Genomic DNA, 18,716 nt, shown 5'->3' with positions numbered 1-18,716 from the left:
TTATTGTCTAAAAGTCTTCTGTCTTTCTAGGTTACCTCTTTCTTGGTCCTTTGCCTGGAAAAAGCAGGGTTTTGTTAGAGTCTTTTTTTGTCTGCACCCATTGGTGTTTCTGAGTTGCCAGCTTTTTCAGCTTCAACTCTGGGATATATGAAGCCAAAAACAATTTCCCAGAACTCACTACTATGTTGTTCTTCAAGTCCTGAGGTCTCTAGCTAGTCCTGTCTCCATTTCTCAATGTTTTCTTATATTTGTTTACATACAATGTCCAGAGTTTTAGTTGTACTTAGTGGGAAGAAGAGGGAAAAATACATCTGCTTCATCATCCTAGAAGCAGAAGTCTTAGTTTCCATTATTTTAAAATAGAAAAATTATGCCTTTGTTACCCCAAATCCCCAACCAATTTCTTAAAATGTAATTAAAACACAGTAAAATTGCTATATATAAGTGACAAATTCTTACTTATGATGTAAAATACCTAAAGCATCACCACAATATCAATACCATTGTTAGTGAACAGTTGTTTGGGTTCAGTGACTGCCTGAGGCTGGGAGTGGAAGATGAAGTGAATTGCAAAGGGGCACAAGGATATATGAGGGGTGGTGGGTATATTCTTGTGGCAGTGGTTTCCCAGGCATATACATCTATCAAGACTCATTGAATTGCATACTTTATATATTTTTATTTTTATTGTTTGAGACAGGTTCTTGCTCTGTCACCCAGGCTGGTATGCAATGGTGCAATCTTGGCTTACCACAACGTCTGCCTCCCAGGCTCAAGTCATCTTCCCACCTCAGCCCCCAGAGTAGTTGGGACCACAGGCATGTGCCACCACACAAGGCTAACTTTTGTATTTTTTGTAGAGATGGCATCTCACCATGTTGCCCAGGCTGGTCTCAAACTCTTGAGCTCAAGCATTCCACCCACCTCAGCTTCTCAAAGTGCTGGGATACAAGCATGGGCCACCACACCCGGCCTGATTTATATACTTTAAATGGATGCAGGTTATTGCATGTAAATTATATTTCAGTAAAGGTGATAGAAAAGAACATAAATGGTAGTTTTGTTGATATTGACATGGCTTGTCTTTGCAGCTGTAACATAGGAGATTCATGTACCTTTTGTTGACATTGGGCGGACTTTTCAAACTGGGATCGTGATGTTCCATCAATTGTGTTTAGAGTGTAGCATCAAACTTACTCTGTACAGCATTTTGTTTACAACGTTGCATTGAATTTTGGAGATGCAAATGTAATTTTCTCCTATGTTAACATCAACATACACTGAGAGATACATTCGTTTCATGATGTTTGGGTATGAAAATCCACGAGGCATTCTACCAGGAAATGCTAATTAGGAAGACTTTCTGAGGGATATGCATATATGTATGAAAATGTCTATGTCACCATTATTCTAATTTGTTAAATATAAAGTAAAACTGTTGACAATATTTAGCCAAATATTGCATCACGTCTGTTCAAAATGCAAGCTTTTGATGACTTCATTATGTCTTCTAGTGGAGTTGTGTGTGAACATTTATATATTGAAAAATATATTTTTATTATAAACCTATTTTCTTCTCCTTTGTATCATAGAGAGGGCACTATATTGGTGTTCTATTAAACTGTAGGGTAGGTAGATTATATTTTCTGTGAATTTCATTTCAGAATTCATGACATGATAAATTATTTGTTATAGAAAGATGTTAGGCCTAGTAGTGTTGACACCCCCTGATCAAAACAGACCTGGTGATGTATTTATCCCAAGCTCTAAACCACTACCTTGGCCTAAGCCTCTTAGGCTAACAGTTTAAAATTAAAATTAAATAAACTCATTTTATAGGTCAATAAGTGCATTTTAAAAAGCTAATGAGAGTTGGTATTTCTTTTTCAACTGCGTACATCCTGACTCATAAAATTACAGATTATTGTATGATTATGGATTATTATATTACAATTATACAATTATTGTTTGCCTTCTGTTTCCATGGGCTTTCTTCTTTCACAGTCAAGGCTGTGAGCTCTTTTAGAGCAAAAATTGCATCCTGTCCAGGTCATAGCTTTCCCCATATTGTAACCAGAAGAGTATGTGTTTTGAAGATTTAATTTTATTGATCATCTCTTATGTGTTCAAGGTCTGGGTCACATTCATTTTTAGTATCTGTTGTGCACCCACCTGTGCCGGGGCCATTGCTAGGCACTTTGCAGATACGATCTCCCTGAACACTTCAAACAACTCTTTGCTGTATAGGTATTATTATCTGGTATTGCAGACATGGGAAAGGAGTTCTGAGAAAACATTTGTCCAAGGTGGTACCAGGCAAGGAGCAAAGGCAAGATCAACCCCAGCTGGGGTAGGAGGATCGCTTGAGCCCAGGAGTTCAAGGGTATAATGAGCTATGATCATGCCACTGTACTGCAGCCTGACCCCAGGTCTGTGTGACTGCACAGCCCATGTTAAGTAGCTGTTGTTCTCCGTGTTGCGAACAGTGCTGAGTACAGCATAGTAATGAGGAAGATGGGCAAATATTTTCACCTTTATGAGCCTCAGTTTCTCCATCAGTCTGCAAATGGGGCAATTAGTAGCTTTGCCATGGAGTGGTTGTGAGGATTCAGTGGGAATAGTGTCAATCACTTAGCATCTGCTTGTGTTTAATCGGCCATAAACAAATATTCATTTCCTCCCTCTTCCTTCCCATTGGGAAATTTTACTCAACTGTGGTTCAGTAAATAGCCTTGGAGATGTCACTTCTCACTGAGCCCCAGGTATATATAATTGACCTAAAATCATAAATCATAATCATAGTTTTTAAAAAAACACTCGAACTGCACCCCTTCTCCCCGAACACGCTCCAGGGCATTGCAATGGGGATGAAATTCTGATCTCTAAGTGGATGGTGTTTCCTGATATTTTGTTTGCAAATTTCCTCCGGTTGTTACTGTCAGACACTAAAGTGCAGTTATGAATTAGTCCATGAGAGACCCTGGAGGAGAAAAGATTCTAGACCCTGCGGAAGAAAGGAAATGATCCTCAACCACCAGCCACTTGGCTCCACCCTGGCTTGACTCTGGTTGTCCAAGGACACAGTGGCCACTATGTATCTCCAGCTACCCCTTATCCCACTCTGCCACCTGTGATAAAAGATGCTGGATAGATTTTAGCAATTCCATGTGCAAATGGATGTAGCATGATTATAGTTGCTCATAGAGTGGCCTCATTGCTGTCTTTTTATAGATGGGCTTAGAGTGAGGTTGATTTTTTATTTTTTATTTTTATTTTTTTTAGAGACAGGGTCTCGCTCGGTTGCCTAGGCTGGAGTACAATAGCATGATCATAGCTGACTGCCACCTCGAATTCCTGGGCTCACGCAACACTCCTGACTCAGCCTCCCAAGTAGCTAGGACTACAGGTGTGTACCACCATGCCCAGCTGATTTTTAAATTTTTGGTAGAGACAGAGTCTCGCTATGTTGCCCAGGCTGGTCTTGAACTCCTGGGCTCAAGCAATGCCCCTGCCTCAGCCTCCCGAGTAGCTAGGACTGCAGTTGCATGCTGCCATACCCAGCTGATTTTTAAATTTTTGGTAGAGACAGAGTCTCACTATGTTGCCCAGGCTGGTCTTAAACTGCTGGACTCAAACAATCCTCCTACCTTTCCCTCTCAAAGTGCTGCAATTACAGACATCAGCCACCGCATCTGGCTCTAATTTTTTTTTTTTTTTAATAGATTCTCACTCTGTCTCCCAGGCTGGAGTGCAATGGCATGATCTCAACTTACTGCAACCTCTGCCTCCTGGGTTCAAGTAATTCTTCTGCCTCAGCCTCCCAAATAGATAAGATTACAGGTGCCCACCACCATGCCTGGCTAAGTTTTTGTATTTTTAGTAGAAACGAGATTTCACCAAGTTGGCCAAGTTGGTCTTGAACTCCTGACCTCAGGTGATTCACCCGCCTTGGCCTCCCAAAGTGCTAGAATTACAGGTTTGAGCCACTATGCCCAGCCTAGATTTTTTTTTGTAATTAAAGAACATATTTGTCCCCAGAAAGAATCCTGAAGCCCTATCAGTCATCCAGACCCAAAAGGCCATATAACTGCCCATTTTGCAACCTTCATTCCAGGATTCCAGTACCCAAAGACATGAATGAGTAACATTAGACACTCATCCCCCCAGCTTTTCTAAAATGAGAATTCAGCAATGAGAGGAGTAGAGATTGGGTTCCAAACATAGGGGTCTCAGCCTTGGCTGCACGTTAGGATCACCTGGGGAGCTCGGAACAATCCCAGTGCCAGCTCTGCACCCAGCTCATGAGGTCAGATGCTCTGGTTGGGGCCGGGTACCAGTGTGGTCAGGCTCTTTGGGAGTTTCATATGTACAGTAAAATCGAAGAACCACTGCCTGCAAACAAGTGGGTGGCTGGGATGCTCATAGAGTGTCTTCTTAGCTTTGGGGGCCAGGACGGACATTTTTTGGAAAAGTCGTATAAAAAAATCAAAACTCACATAGACTCCCAATTCTCTTCTCCCTATTCTAAACGACAGTGATTTGTATGAATATTTATTCAAATAGTTGCAACTGTATATGCTGAATGTCTGTTGGATTGCAGGTACTGTTCTAAGCACCGCGGATGCAGCAGGAGGGCTAGCAGTCAGGACCCCTGAGCTCATGGATCTGGCTTTGTGGCAAGGGCTAATATGGAAAGCAATTGATGTCAAAATGCATTGTTTACTCTTGAGATGAAGGCAGTGACAAAGGTGTAAAAGAGGATAAGAGAACAGGGGCTGGCTTGGGTAGGAGAGGTGGTGATCAGGGAAGACTTCTCTCAAAAAGAGACTCTGAACTGGGCTCAAAAAGTGAAGGCTGAGGGGTGGGGTGAGGCATCTGGGAAGAGAAAGCCAGATTTTCTGTGGCTCTGTCCTCTCCTGCCATCATCTCACTGCTTGAAACTGGCAACCAAATGATCTGCCTAACACATCCTGATTTCATTTCATAGCCCGTATATGTAAACTTTAGATCACATACTCATCACCTATCATCAAGGTTATATGCTAAATCCTCACCTTTGGTGCTGGGATCAGCTCAGCTCATTGGAATCTCTAAATTGCTGTTTGTAGATACTGTAAAATATTCTTTGTTTTTTTTCTGTCTTGGTTTCCTGTATTTCTGGCCACTGTCCCCGAGCCCTGATGTATCCCTGCATCTGGCTTGTCATTCTGACTCCCTGATATTATCCATCCATCCATCCATCTATCCATCCACCTATCCATATACATATATATCTATATATATGTACACATGCATACATCCTATCATCTACCAATCTATCATCCATCCATCCATCGATCCTCCATCCTTTTGTTCATCCATCCATCCATTCATCCACCCATCCATATACATATATATACACATACATACATTCTCTTATCTACCAATCTATCCTCCATCCATCCATCCATCTATTCACCCATCCATATACATATATATTTACATGGATACATATACCATCTCATCATTATCCATCCATCCATCACCCCTTCCATTAATTCATTCATCTATTCATCTACCCATCCACCCACACATCCTTTCCTTCGTTCCACAGATATTTACTGGACACTCACAATGTGCTAAACCCTAAGCCAGAATAAAAGTAGAATCTTGCAGTGCTGTCCTCCAAACAGGACAAGGTGGTCTCCTCACTGTCCATATCTCCATACCTCTGTTCACTTCACTCAGTACCTGGGTCATCCTACCTATCCCCTCTGCTTATCTCCTGTCCCTACCCTCTAGAAAGGCCTGACTTAAGGCTGTTGAGCGGAACCCACCTGAACATAGACTCACTAGCTCGCTTGAAGGTGAGCCTGGAGGAGGATGAAAGGATCTAGTCCATGCGCATCCCATGAGTTTAGCACAGGGAGGTGAGTGTAACAAGAGCCAAATGCTGCAGGAAGAGAAGACAGTCCAGAGTCTGGCTCCATAGTCTTTACTTGAAGGAGTTGGAGGAGTGTTTACAGAGGGGAATGACATGAGGGGTGGGGCATGGAGGGCCAGTTGACACTCCCCAAACAGACAGGATGGGGGCAGTCACTCTAGGCCAGAGGAACCGCATGTGTGAAGGCATGTAAGTGTGAAGCACTGTCTTCAGGGTCGGTGTACGTGCCCAGAATCACGGAGTTTTAAAGGAACAGCTCAGAGACCATTCAGTTCAACCTTCCATTTTATAGATGTGGAAACTAAGATTCAGAGGAGAGTAGTCAATTACCCAGGGATGCATAGCAAATTTTCTCAGAGATACCCTACTCCCTTACCTCCTGCAGAATCATCGTAAACCTTTAAAGTTGATTAAACCTTTAAAGGCCCCAGGTTAGGCCCAGAGGTGCTGACTGTATTAACTCACCAAGACAAGCCTCCAGGGTAAAAACGATTGCTATGTTCATTCTACGTAAGAGAAAACTGAAGCAGAGAGGTTAAGGAATTTGCACTAGGCTACACAGGAAGTGAGTAGTAGAGCTGGGATTCAAACCCAGCCAGAGCCTCCAGAGCCCATCTTCTTCTTCTTTTTTTTTCCTTAGCCAAATACTAAAGACATTTAAAGAGCCCATGTTCGTAACCACTGCGATGTGCTACCCATCTCACCAGTTAATTTAATGTATTTTTTTTTTTTTTGAGACAGTCTCACTGTGTTGCCCAGGCTGGAGTGCAGTGGTGTGAACTGCAACCTCCGCCTCGCAGGTTCAAGTAATTCTCTTGCCTCAGCATCCCAAATAATTGGGATTATAGACACACACCACCAGGCCAGGCTAATTTTTTTGTATTTTTAGTAGAGACGGGGTTTCGCCATGTTGGCCAGGCTGGCCTCAAACTCCTGACCTCAGGTGATCCAGCTGGCCTCCCAAAGTGCTGGGATTACATGCATGAGCCACCGCACCCAGCCAACTTTTTTTTTTTTTTTTTAATAGAGATAGGTTCTTGCTCTGTCACCCAGGCTGGAGTATAGTGGTGCCATCATAGGTCACTGCAGCCTCCAAATCCTGGGCTTAAGTGATTCTCCTGCCTCAGCCTCCTGAGTAGCTGTGAACACAGGCATGCACCCCCACACCCAGCTAATTTTTGTAATTCCTTTTGTAGAGATGGGATCTGGCTGTGTTGCCCAGGTTGGTCTTGAACTCTTGGCCTCAAGTGATCCTCTTGCTTCAGCCTCCCAAAGTGCAAGGTGTGAGCCACCAGGACCAGCCAGTTCATTTAACTTTCAATGTATATTGTCCTCATTTTTCTGGATGTTACAGAAGCACAGAGAGGTTAAGTAACTTGCCCAGTGCTGCACAGAAACTAAGTGGTGGAGCTGGGATCCGAACCCAAACTATCTGACTGTACTGACAAAAGATGCATCAAAACCCAAAAGGGCAAGGTATTATGGCCATTACTAGGGGGAAGGGAGAACTTAAGTTTTCCTAATTCCTCCCACACTACCCAAGAAATCCTCCCTCTAGTCTCAGCGTAGCCCTGGGTCACAGAGCACAATCATGTTCTCTTTCTTACTCTTCTCCTATCACTTCATTAATCACTGTTTGAATTCTGCTCTCCTTGAAAGCAGCCGGTCATCTTGGCAATCAGAAATCCTGCCAGCTGGACACAGTTCAAGTTCAATTGCGTCTCCCTGACCGGGCAGAACCCGTCCGTGTTGAAATACTTGGCTGATAACAGCCAAGGGAATGAAGCCAACACAGGAAAATGGATTGCTCACAGATTGGTTTGCTCTGCCTCCAGCTCAGGATAATATATGGGCAGTGACGTAAAACAAATGGAGCCTTGGCTGGGTTACTTCACATCCTTCTTGGGGGCCTCGCTGCTTCTACCATGGGGCCTTGGAGCTGTTACTTCATAACCTGCAGGCCAAAACCCATAAACTGTGTATTCGCAAATTCCTAAAAATATTGCCCAGTGGTCTTGAAAAAATTAATGTCCTGTGACATGTTAGCATAATTTTCATGATTGAGGTGTTGAATATAGATTCTGTATATATTTATTTATATAGAAACCAACCCAGACTGGGGCATAATATTTTTAATTTTTCATGTTTCTGGCAAAACATTGACTGAGTTGCTTTTATTTATTTCACAGTTAGAGAGAAATTTCTTTTCACTGGAGAGATAAATGGGTAAGTTATAAGGGACAAGAGGAGGACAATCTTATAAAATACTCTCTGTACTTTAATAATCCCTGCTTTCATTTCATTTCTTTTTGTATCTGGTGATAATTTTAAGAGTCCAAGTGCTTGAGAATGGGTCCTAAGACCATCACCCAGGCCCCCTTTTCAGAACTCCTGTAGCATATTCAGTCTGGACCCCTTAAAGTTTAAGACTTAAATAAATAGTTACATTCTAAGAGGCAGGGAGGGACGGTGAAAACTTATTCAGCTCAAGTCCTGGAACCTGAGGTTCCACTGAGTGTGGAGAGGATTTTAAAGTAGTTCTGTGGCTGTTAACACTTTTGGGGATTCCTAGTCTCTTGAGAATTTGCTAGATGGTACATGTACACCCTCTCCAGAAAAGTGGACATACAATATAAAAATGGATCCACAATATACAGTATATAATTTTATGTGTATCAATCAGCTATTGCTGTGATTATGCCACATAACAAATCATCCCTGAACTCAATGGCTGACAACAAGCATTTATTTTTCTTGCTCATGCAAGTATAAATTGCTCAGGTGTTTCTGTTTCAGATTGTGGACTGGCCGTGCCTGGCTCTAGGCTGTGGGACAGTTCAGCTCTGCTCCACATGTCTGATTCTGGATCCCATGCTGAAGAGGCAGCAGCTATATAAGGCATGTTCTTTTTGTGATGATGGCAGAAGTTTGAGAGACAAGTCACACTATACAAACATGGCTCAAGATTCTATTGTATAACATCTGCTCACATTCAACTGAACGAAGTCAGTCAAATGGTCTAGCTCAAGGCCAGTGGGGCCAGAAAAGAATACACTGCCCCAAAAGGGAGGAAAAAGTGAGTGAACATGTGTTGAACAATACTCCAATTTATTACCAGTAGGTCATGGAATCTTTGAAGCCTGAGTCTCGTGTGGTGATTCTCAAACCTCAGCAAATATGGATATCATCTGGGGAATCTGGTTCAAAATGCAGATCTGAGACTATTCTCCTCCGGAGTATCTGAGTCAATGGATTTGGGTGGGCCTAGGAATCTGCATTTTAAACAGCCACTTCCTGGGGTTATTCTGATACTGATGGCCCAGGGTCCATACTTTGAGAATCACTGGTTTAATGGTTCTCGCATGTGCTGAGGGCTCAGAGAGGCGAGTTCAAATCCCAGCTCCACCCTAGCTTTGACCTTAGTAAGTAGCTTTGCTTTTCAGAGCCTCAGTTTTCTCCTCTAAAAAACTGAGTTGGCCAGGTGCGGTGGCTCATGCCTGTAATCCCAGTACTTTGGGAGGCCGAGGCGGGCCGATCACCTGAGGTTGAGAGTTTGAGACCAGCCTGACCAACATGGAGAAACCCTGTCTCTACTAAAAATACAGAATTAGCTGGGCATAGTGATGCATGCCTGTAATCCCAGCTACTCGGGAGGCTGAGACAGGAGAATTGCTTGAACCTGGGAGGCTGAGGTTGTGGTGAGCCAAGATCGTGCCATTGTACTCTAGCCTGGGCAACAAGAGCGAAACTCTGTCTCAAAAAAAACAAACAAATAAATAAAATAAAAAAATAAAAATAAAAAACTGAGTTAACAGTAATACCTCTCTTAGGATTTGTATTAGGGTTCTCCAGAGAGACATAAACACACACACAGGAAGAACACTTTGCATCCTTCAATCCAGTCAAGTTTTGACACTCAATATTAATCATCACAGGGTTGTAGAGAGGATTCAAAAATGGTGCCGCTAAAGCAAGTAGCATAGTGCTTGGGACAGACGAAACCAATAAAGGGTCGTTTGCTGAAGCTGCTACCTCAGCATCATGTAGTAGCATCATCATCATCTATTGCCATCATCACCATTGCCATTGTCTTCATGACACCATCAATCATCATCACTATTAGCATCATTGGTTTCTTCCAGCTCCAGTAGTCTATGATTCCACACCACCTCACACTGTTCTTTGACCATAAATCTTATTTCCTCAGACAGTTAGACTTCTAGAATTCTTTTCTTGAATCCCCATGGTGGGAAATGTTCTGCTTATGGCGAGGTCCAATGTCCAAGTTTAATTTCACCCACCTCATTGGGCCATGGTGTTCTGGATGCTGCATGGCAAGTCAGAGATGAATTTCCCCCATTCAGAACCAGGTAGACTGCAGTTTCTGAAGGCTTAAAAGATTCAGAGTGGTTTAAGAGCAGGAACCATGGCCGATCATCATTGCATAAGGAAGCAATGAAAGGTAAGTATATACCCTGAAGCTCATAGCTCACACTTTAGTGTTTCCTATATCCTTTTCATTTTCTGACTTCCTCTCTTATCTTGTTCCTTCTCTATTTCTATATTTCTGTATGTTTCCCTTGCTGCTCTTTTTCCTTTCCCTCTACTTCTTTTTTCTCTCTCTCTTTCTCGTTACCTTTTCTCCCGTCTCTATATCTTCCTTGTTTTTCTGTATGTCCTGCTCTTTTTATACTCTCTGCCCCACCCCCTTCCTCATTCAGTGGAATGTGTGATTCCTGGTACCTAGTGGATGTTTGAGAAATGTATCAGTGAAGGAAGGAGTGAATGAAAGAAAAGCCTTCCTGCATCTGAAATCCAGTTTCCTTTCCTTGCACTCCAGCATGTCTCACTGCTAGACTCCTCTTGGTGAATGCAGTATTGATTAGCTGAGTGAACAGCAACAACATCCCCTTCAAAATCAGCCCAGGATCTGAACCAATCTCTTGCCTTTTAGAAGTGCCATTTACTGGCCGGGTGCGGTGGCTCACGCCTGTAATCCCAGCACTTTGGGAGGTCAAGGCGGGCGAATCATGAGATCAGGAGATTGAGACCATCCTAGCCAACATGGTGAAACCCTGTCTCTACTAAAAATGCACAAAAATTAACTGGGCGTGGTGGTAGGCCCCTGTAGTCCCAGCTACTGGGGAGGCTGAGGCAGGAGAATCACTTGAACCCAGGAGGTGGAGGTTGCAGTGAGCAGAGATGGCGCCACTGCACTCCAGCCTGGCAACAGAACAAGACTCCGTCTCAAAAAAAAAAAGAAAAAGAAAAAGGAAAAGAAAAAAAAGTGCCATTTACTGCCCAGAATAACTGCCCTGCAGCTTGCTTTTCCTCCACATCTGAAATTTGCTTTTCTGAGCCAAGTCTTTGTCCAGATTTTGAATTCCTTTTCCTTTCATCTACATACCTCTTAAAGATGCCATTGCTGAGCTCCCTGGGCCCTGCCAAAGCCTACGCATTCCTCACCTCTTCACTGTCTCCATTGCTTTTGATGGCTGGTTTCTTTACATTTCTAGTCCAGGTGTCGGCAAACTTTTTCTGCAAAGGGCCAGAGAGATAATACTTGGGGCTTTGTGGGCCACTCTGTCTCTATTGTAACTACTCAATTCTGGCTGCATAAAAGCAGCCATAGACAATAAATACATAAGTGAATGAGTGAGTGTGACTGTGTTCCAATAGAACTTTATTTTTACAGAAACAGGTGAGCCCAGTTTGGCTGCTCTAGTCAAGAGGATGGTTTAGACTTGGAGCTAACCCCCAGGTCCACCACTCCTAGCTATGTGACCTTGACCCAGTGCTATGTGACCTTGACCCAGTGCATCTTATATAGAACCTCAGATTCATGACCTGCAAATGGGTTTGGGCCGATCAATGGATGAATGTCTACAGGTCCTTATCATGGAGTCTGGCATATAACTGCCCAGTAACTGCTACTTAGTACCAAAAATTTGACTCTTATTTATCTGACTAATCTTTACAGAACACCTACTGTGTGCAGACTGCATTCCATAGAGATTCAGAAGGCTAGAGCTGGAAGGATTTTGGAGATCTCCTAGTCTAAAGGTTGAAAACTGGCAATGTATTCCTAATCTTTTTTTTTTTTTTTGAGATGGGGTCTCGCTCTGTTGCCTAGGCTGGAGTGCAGTGGTGTGATCTCGGCTCACTGCAAGCTCCGCCTTCCGGGTTCATGCCATTCTCCTGCCTCAGCCTCCCCAGTAGCTGGGACTGCAGGCGCCCCCCACCACACCTGGCTAATTTTTTGCATTTTTAGTAGAGATGGGGTTTCACCGTGTTAGCCAGGATGATCTTGATCTCCTGACCTCGTGATCCTCCCGCCTCGGCCTCCCAAAGTGCTGGGATTACAGGCGTGAGCCACCGCGACCGGCCCATTCCTTATCTTATCCAAGGAGGAACTCTTTCTTATTTATCAGCTGTGTGACTCTGGGCCAGTTTCTTAACATCTCTGTGCCTCCGTTTCCTCATTTGTAAAATGGGAATAGGGTCTATCTCAGAGGGTGTTATGAGAAACACGAGTTAATACTTGTAAAGGGTTTAGGATAGTACCTGGAATTATAAGCGCTCAACTGTGTTCACTGTTATTTATTATTTGTGTTATCTGTGTCGATATTGTTAAGTTTTCTCTTACGTGGGGGCATGCACTTCCTGGTTTCCCTAAATTCTTAATCCAGCCTTCTGAAATAGCTTCTTTACCTGCTTTGCTTCTGAAGCCGTTTGATTTTTCCACCCCTGGTTAAGCCCAACCCTCATACTTTATAGACAGGAAATCTGAGACCCAGATCAGAATGAGTGACTCGGCTAAACTCCCACAGTGAGTCAGGGACAAACCCATTTAGATTCCTGGCATTTACTCTCTAACCGTAGGGCGCACACAGCTCCTCACAGCCACAAGCCACACACCTTTCAAGTTGAAATCTTCCTCCTTAAATATTTCCACACTTGTTGCCAAGGAGTCGGAGACTGCTTCGCTTTAAAGCACTGTATCCCCTTGGTGAAATGCTGCAGATGGGCCACCAGCCACATTGGCTGGGAGACAATCTATGTGATAGGGATTTCCACCCACATGTACTTAATTTGGCTTATTGAGCTTAATGGCATATACTTTAAGGGGTGGGGAGTCAAGCTACAAGGAAAATCGAGGCTGCTCAATGGCATTCCCAGAAAGGGTCCAGAGAGACCTCTCCAGGAAGAGCCTGACTTAGGACTGAATCATTTCTGCTACAAAGTCACTGAATGTCTGCCGTAGATTAAAAGTCAGTCATGCACGGAGTGAGAAGGTCCTCCTTGTGGTCACGGGAAAACCAATAAGCTCACCTTGATTCAATCTTGAATAAGTGGCAGATGCATGAGCTGCCTTAAAATTACAGGGATCATGAAAAAAAAAATCACTGTTCTGGGCATTCAATTTATTTCAATAAAGGCATGTGGCTTTTGTTCAAAACTTCTTTGATAATGAACCCCATCATTTGTTTCTGCTGGATTGCTATCAAAAAGACTCAGTTGGGAGCTATTTCTTCTTGGTGAAAGAGAAAGAAGGACGGTCTTTGGGGGAGTAAACCATTAATAAACAAAGGTGGTGGTGTGCTTGCATGAAATTGTGTATTTCCCCCCTGAATTAGCTTACATAAAACCTCTCAACGATAGCAGTGTCAATGATGGGAACTAGAGGGCTTACCTGTGACCAAACATGCATGGAAATGTCCTCTGATCAACTCAGGCGTGATACATACATCAAACTGCCTTGCACAGTGGAAAATTTACAATATTATTGACCTTCAATACCCAAAGTAAGCCCCTTAAATTGACATTTGCCAAAGGCCCCAAATAATTTGACTCGAATTTCATGTAATACAAAAGCCACCGGGGGAGTGGAATGGAAAAAGTAGATTCTGGGTCAATTCTGCATTGACAGCGTGAACTGGAAAATCTTAAGTACAATTGAGAATATCAGAGAATTTTTGTTCAATAGAGAAGTAAGAACTGGCACTTCTAGTGCTGACACCCCTCTAGCCTCAGGGTACCTTTGAGAGGTGTGACCCAGCTATATTTGTGGTTTCTTGTCATATTTGGCTTTCCAAATTCAGAGAGGCAAGTATGGAGATGGGAAGATATCATGGGTTTTGGATTAAGTCCTGTGTTTGATACCAGCCTCATCTCCTAGTTGCTAGGTGACAATGGGCACAGTAGTGAATCTCTTCGAGCCTCACAGAATTTGTCTGAGGTTTTGAGGGTTAGAAGAGATAGTGTACATGCCAGCCAGGAGCAGTGGCTCATGCCTGTAATCCTAGCGCTTTGGGAGGCCAAGGCGGGCAAATCACGAGGTCAGGAGTTCGACACCAGCCTGGTCAACATAGTGAAACCCCGCCTCTACTAAAAATACAAAAAATTAGCCAGGCGTGGTGGTGGGCAGAGGTTGCAGTGAGCCAAGATCACACCATTGCACTCTTGCCCGGGTGACAGTGCGAGACTCCGTCTCAAAAAAAAAAAAAAAAAAAGAAAAGAAAAGAGAGATGGTGTACATTAGGTACCTGGTATTTACTAGGTGCTCAATAAATTTTGGCCCCTTCCAGCAGTGTGCTAGCAAATGTTGAATAACTGGCTTTCAAAAAAAGACTCTGACTTAGCATTGGCTGATTTCTGTGGTGTAAATACTACCATCATGGCCAATTTCAAGCTATTGACATGATGTCACAGCATTTGGAGTTGAGATGATAAGTAGATGGGTGAAACAGAGTCTCTGGGTTCAGAGTCACATAGCCTATTAGTGGCAGAGCTGGGACTGTGCTGTATGCCTCCTCACTCCCAGTCCAGATCACTTATCACATTTTGATGCTCTTGGAACTCGCCATGGGGCTGTCCTTCCTAGCAAAATGGTCACATAGAGTGATTTTTGGGTGATTGCAGAAATTAAGTCCTTCTAGCCAGGCTCTAATAGGTCAGCTTTGCTTTTGATTATACAATTGATCCTTGACCAATGCAAGGGTTGAAAATCTAAGTTGAATCTATGCAGTTGAAAATCTAGGTATACATTTTTAATCCCCAAAATCTTTTTAAAAATTATTTATTTTGATCGGGCGCGGTGGCTCATGCCTGTAATCCCAGCACTTTGGGAGGCCAAGGCGGGTGGATCACAAGGTCAGGAGATCGAGACCATCCTGTCTAACATGGTGAAACCCCATCTCTACTAAAAATACAAAAAATTAGCCGGGCGTGGTGGCAGGCGCCTGTAGTCCCAGATACTTGGGAGGCTGAGGCAGGAGAATGGCGTGAACCCAGGAGGCAGAGCTTGCAGTGAACCAAGATGGTGCCACTGCACTCCAGCCTGGGCGACAGAATGAGACTCTGTCTCGAAAAAAAAAAAAAGAAAATTATTTATTTTATCTATTTTTTAGAGACAGTCTTGCTCTATTGCCCAGGCTGGAGTGCAATAGTGTGACTATAGCTCACTGCAGCCTCAATCTCCTGCGCTCAAGCAATTCTCCTGCCTCAGCCTCCTGATTAGCTGGGACTACAGGCACATGCCTCTGTGCCTGGCTAATTTTTGTATCTTTTGTAGAGATGGGGTCTTGATTTGTTACCCAGGCTGGTCTCAAACTCCTGGGCTCAAGGGATCCTCCTGCCTCAGCCTCCCAAAGTGCTAGGATTACAGGCATGAGCCACTACGCCTGGCCTGACTCCCCAAAATCTTAATGACAGATAGCCTACTGTTGACTAGAAGCCTTACTAATAACATAAACAGTCAATTAGCATATATTTTGGATACTATTCATATTATATATTTGTATTCTTACGATAATGGAAGCTAGAGACAAGAAAATGTTATTAAAGAAATCATAAGGAAAATAAAATATATTTACTATTTATTAAGTGGAAGTAGATCATCATAAAAGTCTTCATCCTCGTTGTCTTCACGTTAAGTAGGCTGAGGGAGAGGAAGATGAGGAGGGGTTTTTCTTGCTGTCTCAGGGTGTCAGAGACAGAAGAAAATCCACCCATACATGGACCTGCACATTTCAAACCTGTGTTGTTCCGAGGTCAACAGCACATAGAAAGGGGTCACGTGGAAGAACTCCTACATGCGTGTGCAGTGTTGACAATGAGATTGTCTCATTTTCTAGCCTTGTGCATACCCTTCCCCACCTGGATTACTTGTCATCATGGAATGAAGCTTCTTCATTCTAATGTCCTTCAGGCTCTAGACCCCCCGAGGTTGGATAAGCTTCTCTTGTTCTGTAACACAAAGTGTCCTGGGAAAGATGGATAAGCTATGTCCAGTGTTGTTGGCAAACAAACCGTGGGGACCTCACCTTGACGTTGATCCTACATGACCTTTCTGTTCCAGGGGCATTCAGATGATGTTATAGGAGATGTTTTGAAAATCAGTTGCAAAGTCTTAGGGAAAATACCATCCATAAAGAATCCTTTGCTTTATCAACTAACATATCAGTAGATCTATCTATCTACTTATCCATCCATCCATCTATCTTATCTATCCATCCATCTAATCTATTATCTATCAATCATCTGTCTAATCTATCAGTCATCCATCCATCCATCCATCCATCCATCCATCCATCCATCCATCCATCTTATGTATGTATGTATCTAATCTATCAACTATCTATCTATCCATCCATCCATCTATCTCTATGTATCTATCGGTGTCTATCTTTATCTCACTTGCTAGCTAGCTATTATTCTTTTACATTTCTTCATTTAATCAATCAGGCATTCACTTGGCATGTTCTATGTCCTAGAGGAACTGTGTTCACAGGTTGTGGATTTGAAGAAGGATAGTCTTTAGGAAACATGTTTACATAGAATATAAAAGTATGCTTAATAGTCGGAGAGACCCAGATTCAAATCCCAGCTCTGCTACCTACTTACTGAGTAATCTTGGATAAATTGCTACACTACACCCCACCCCCAGGCCTCTGTTTGCTTATATAGAAAGAAAGTTAGTCCCTACTTTGTGAGACTGCTGTAAAGGTTCAATGACATGGTGAATAGAAAGTACCTGATGTAGGCCTGGCGTGGTGGCTCACCCCTGTAATCCCAGCACTTTGGGAGGATGAGGTGGGTGGATCACCTGAGATCAAGAGTTCAAGACCAGCCTGGCCAACATGGTGAAACCCTGTCTCTACTAAAAATACAAAAAAATAGCTGCGCGTGGTGGCAGGCGCCTATAATCCCAGCTTCTCAGGAGGCTGAGGCAGGAGAATTACTTGAACCTGAGAGGCTGAGGTTGCAGTGAGCTGAGATTATGCCACTGCACTCCAGCCTGGGCAATAAAAGCGAAGCTCCATCTACAAAAAAAAAAAAAAAAAAAAAAAAAGAAGGTACTGATGTAGAATCTGGTGCATAGTATGTTCACGATAAATCTCAGCTTTGCTTGCTTGCTTGCTTGCTTGATTGATTTTGTCTGTGCTGCACTAAACTTAGTTTGGGGACGAAATATACAAATACAAATCATACATATATAGCCCTTGTTTTTAGGAGTATACTGTCTTTTGGGAACAACAGATGTGTTTGATAATTAGAAGTGTTTGATAATACCCAGGGAGGTATTTATAAGCACTGTGGGTGTCTAGTGTGCTGGGCCTAAATCAGCCTGAAAATTAAGAGGTATTATCTGTGGATTTTCAAGTCCTTTATCCCATTTAACTCCCTAGAGAACCCTGAGAGGTTGGAAATATTTCCCCATGTCAACAGATGTGGCAACAGAAGGCCCAGAAAAATCAAGGCACAGTGGCCAGCGTTCTCTGCTGCACCTGGAAGGTACCAGACCCCCTGAGGCATCCTTGCTAGTGTACTCCTCATGGGTGAGGCCTAAGCCATGCCCACTGCAGAGTCCAGATACTTCCAGGAAGGTCTGATTATCAGTGAGGCAGTCTGTGTGTGCAGCCAGGAATCTCCGAGTCCAAATGACAGAGGAATAGAAATCTAGCAGGACAGGCTTGGCTCCAATCCCACATCTCAGGGCCAGAGAGCAGAAGAGATTCTGAGTGGAGTGAGATGACCATCTCTGGTCTCTTACTTTGGCCCAGTCCATGGACATGTGTCTGGGGCCCTGGAGGAGCGAGGGCAGCAAAGAAGAATGGGCAATGGGCTCCATGCAGACCTCTGCAACACACTGGAGCCTAAGCCCACTGCTGCAGGACTCATCAACTACAAGGAAGAGGGAGAAGGTGTATGCACCGCCCCCCCAACTCTCCCATGATCTCCATGGAGACCCAAAGATAGAGACTGCAGCACCCAGCAAAGACATGGTACTTGGTAAGGACAGCGGTACCCACCTGTTCCAGAGGGAACATACTAATCGTATTTGTAAACCTGTCTGAGACAGCCCCTGAGATGGGCTTGAATACCCGGCTGTGGAGGAATTATAAGAGCTGAGGTCCTATGGAGCCAAGAGGCAGTCAAGTTGGTATTTATTTATGTATTAATGACTATTAATGGGGCACCTTTTATGCCCACAGACTGCTGAGGCCCGCATTAAGCTGGCACAAGAGTTTGATAAGAGGACAACTAACCCTGTACTTTGAAAACCCAATTCACATTTCGTGAGTATGACTATGTCCTAGGCAGTGGGGATATGAAGGAGAATAACATAATCACCATCTATTGGAGACACCAATGAGAAAACCAGAATTGTAGTTCAACGCAATAAAGGCTATGCTAGTAATACTTGTGATAATCCCTGAACCAACTGATATGGCCAATCATAGGCATGAGATCTCAGCTAGCCCAGTCAGAGTAAATCTCAGAGCTCTGC

The 18,716-nt window shown here is 43.4% G+C and overlaps 1 protein-coding gene across 5 annotated transcripts in view; it reads left to right on the top strand.

The window, feature by feature from the left end:
- Window positions 1-18,716, top strand: part of LOC114670298 (beta-crystallin B2) — a 95,046-nt gene that overhangs the window by 54,698 nt on the left and 21,632 nt on the right. For 2 of the 5 annotated variants that reach the window (XR_013399441.1, XM_077950294.1), the window contains exon 6: window positions 17,614-17,719. The exons of 1 other annotated variant lie outside the window; for it this stretch is intronic. Coding sequence is in view for 1 of the 4 variants with exons in the window: in XM_077950294.1 (XP_077806420.1) it covers window positions 17,614-17,719 (106 nt within the window). In the remaining 3 variants the exon portion in view is untranslated. Of the gene's footprint in view, window positions 1-17,613; window positions 18,505-18,716 lie in introns of all 5 variants that reach the window. 2 more of the 5 variants (XR_013399439.1, XR_013399440.1) reach the window with 1 other exon arrangement.

This window comes from Macaca mulatta, chromosome 10, assembly GCF_049350105.2.
Source record: "Macaca mulatta isolate MMU2019108-1 chromosome 10, T2T-MMU8v2.0, whole genome shotgun sequence".
Lineage (NCBI taxonomy): Eukaryota > Metazoa > Chordata > Mammalia > Primates > Cercopithecidae > Macaca > Macaca mulatta.
The sequence above is the reverse complement of the archived record's forward strand: the minus strand, read 5'-3'. Positions and strand labels throughout refer to the sequence as shown.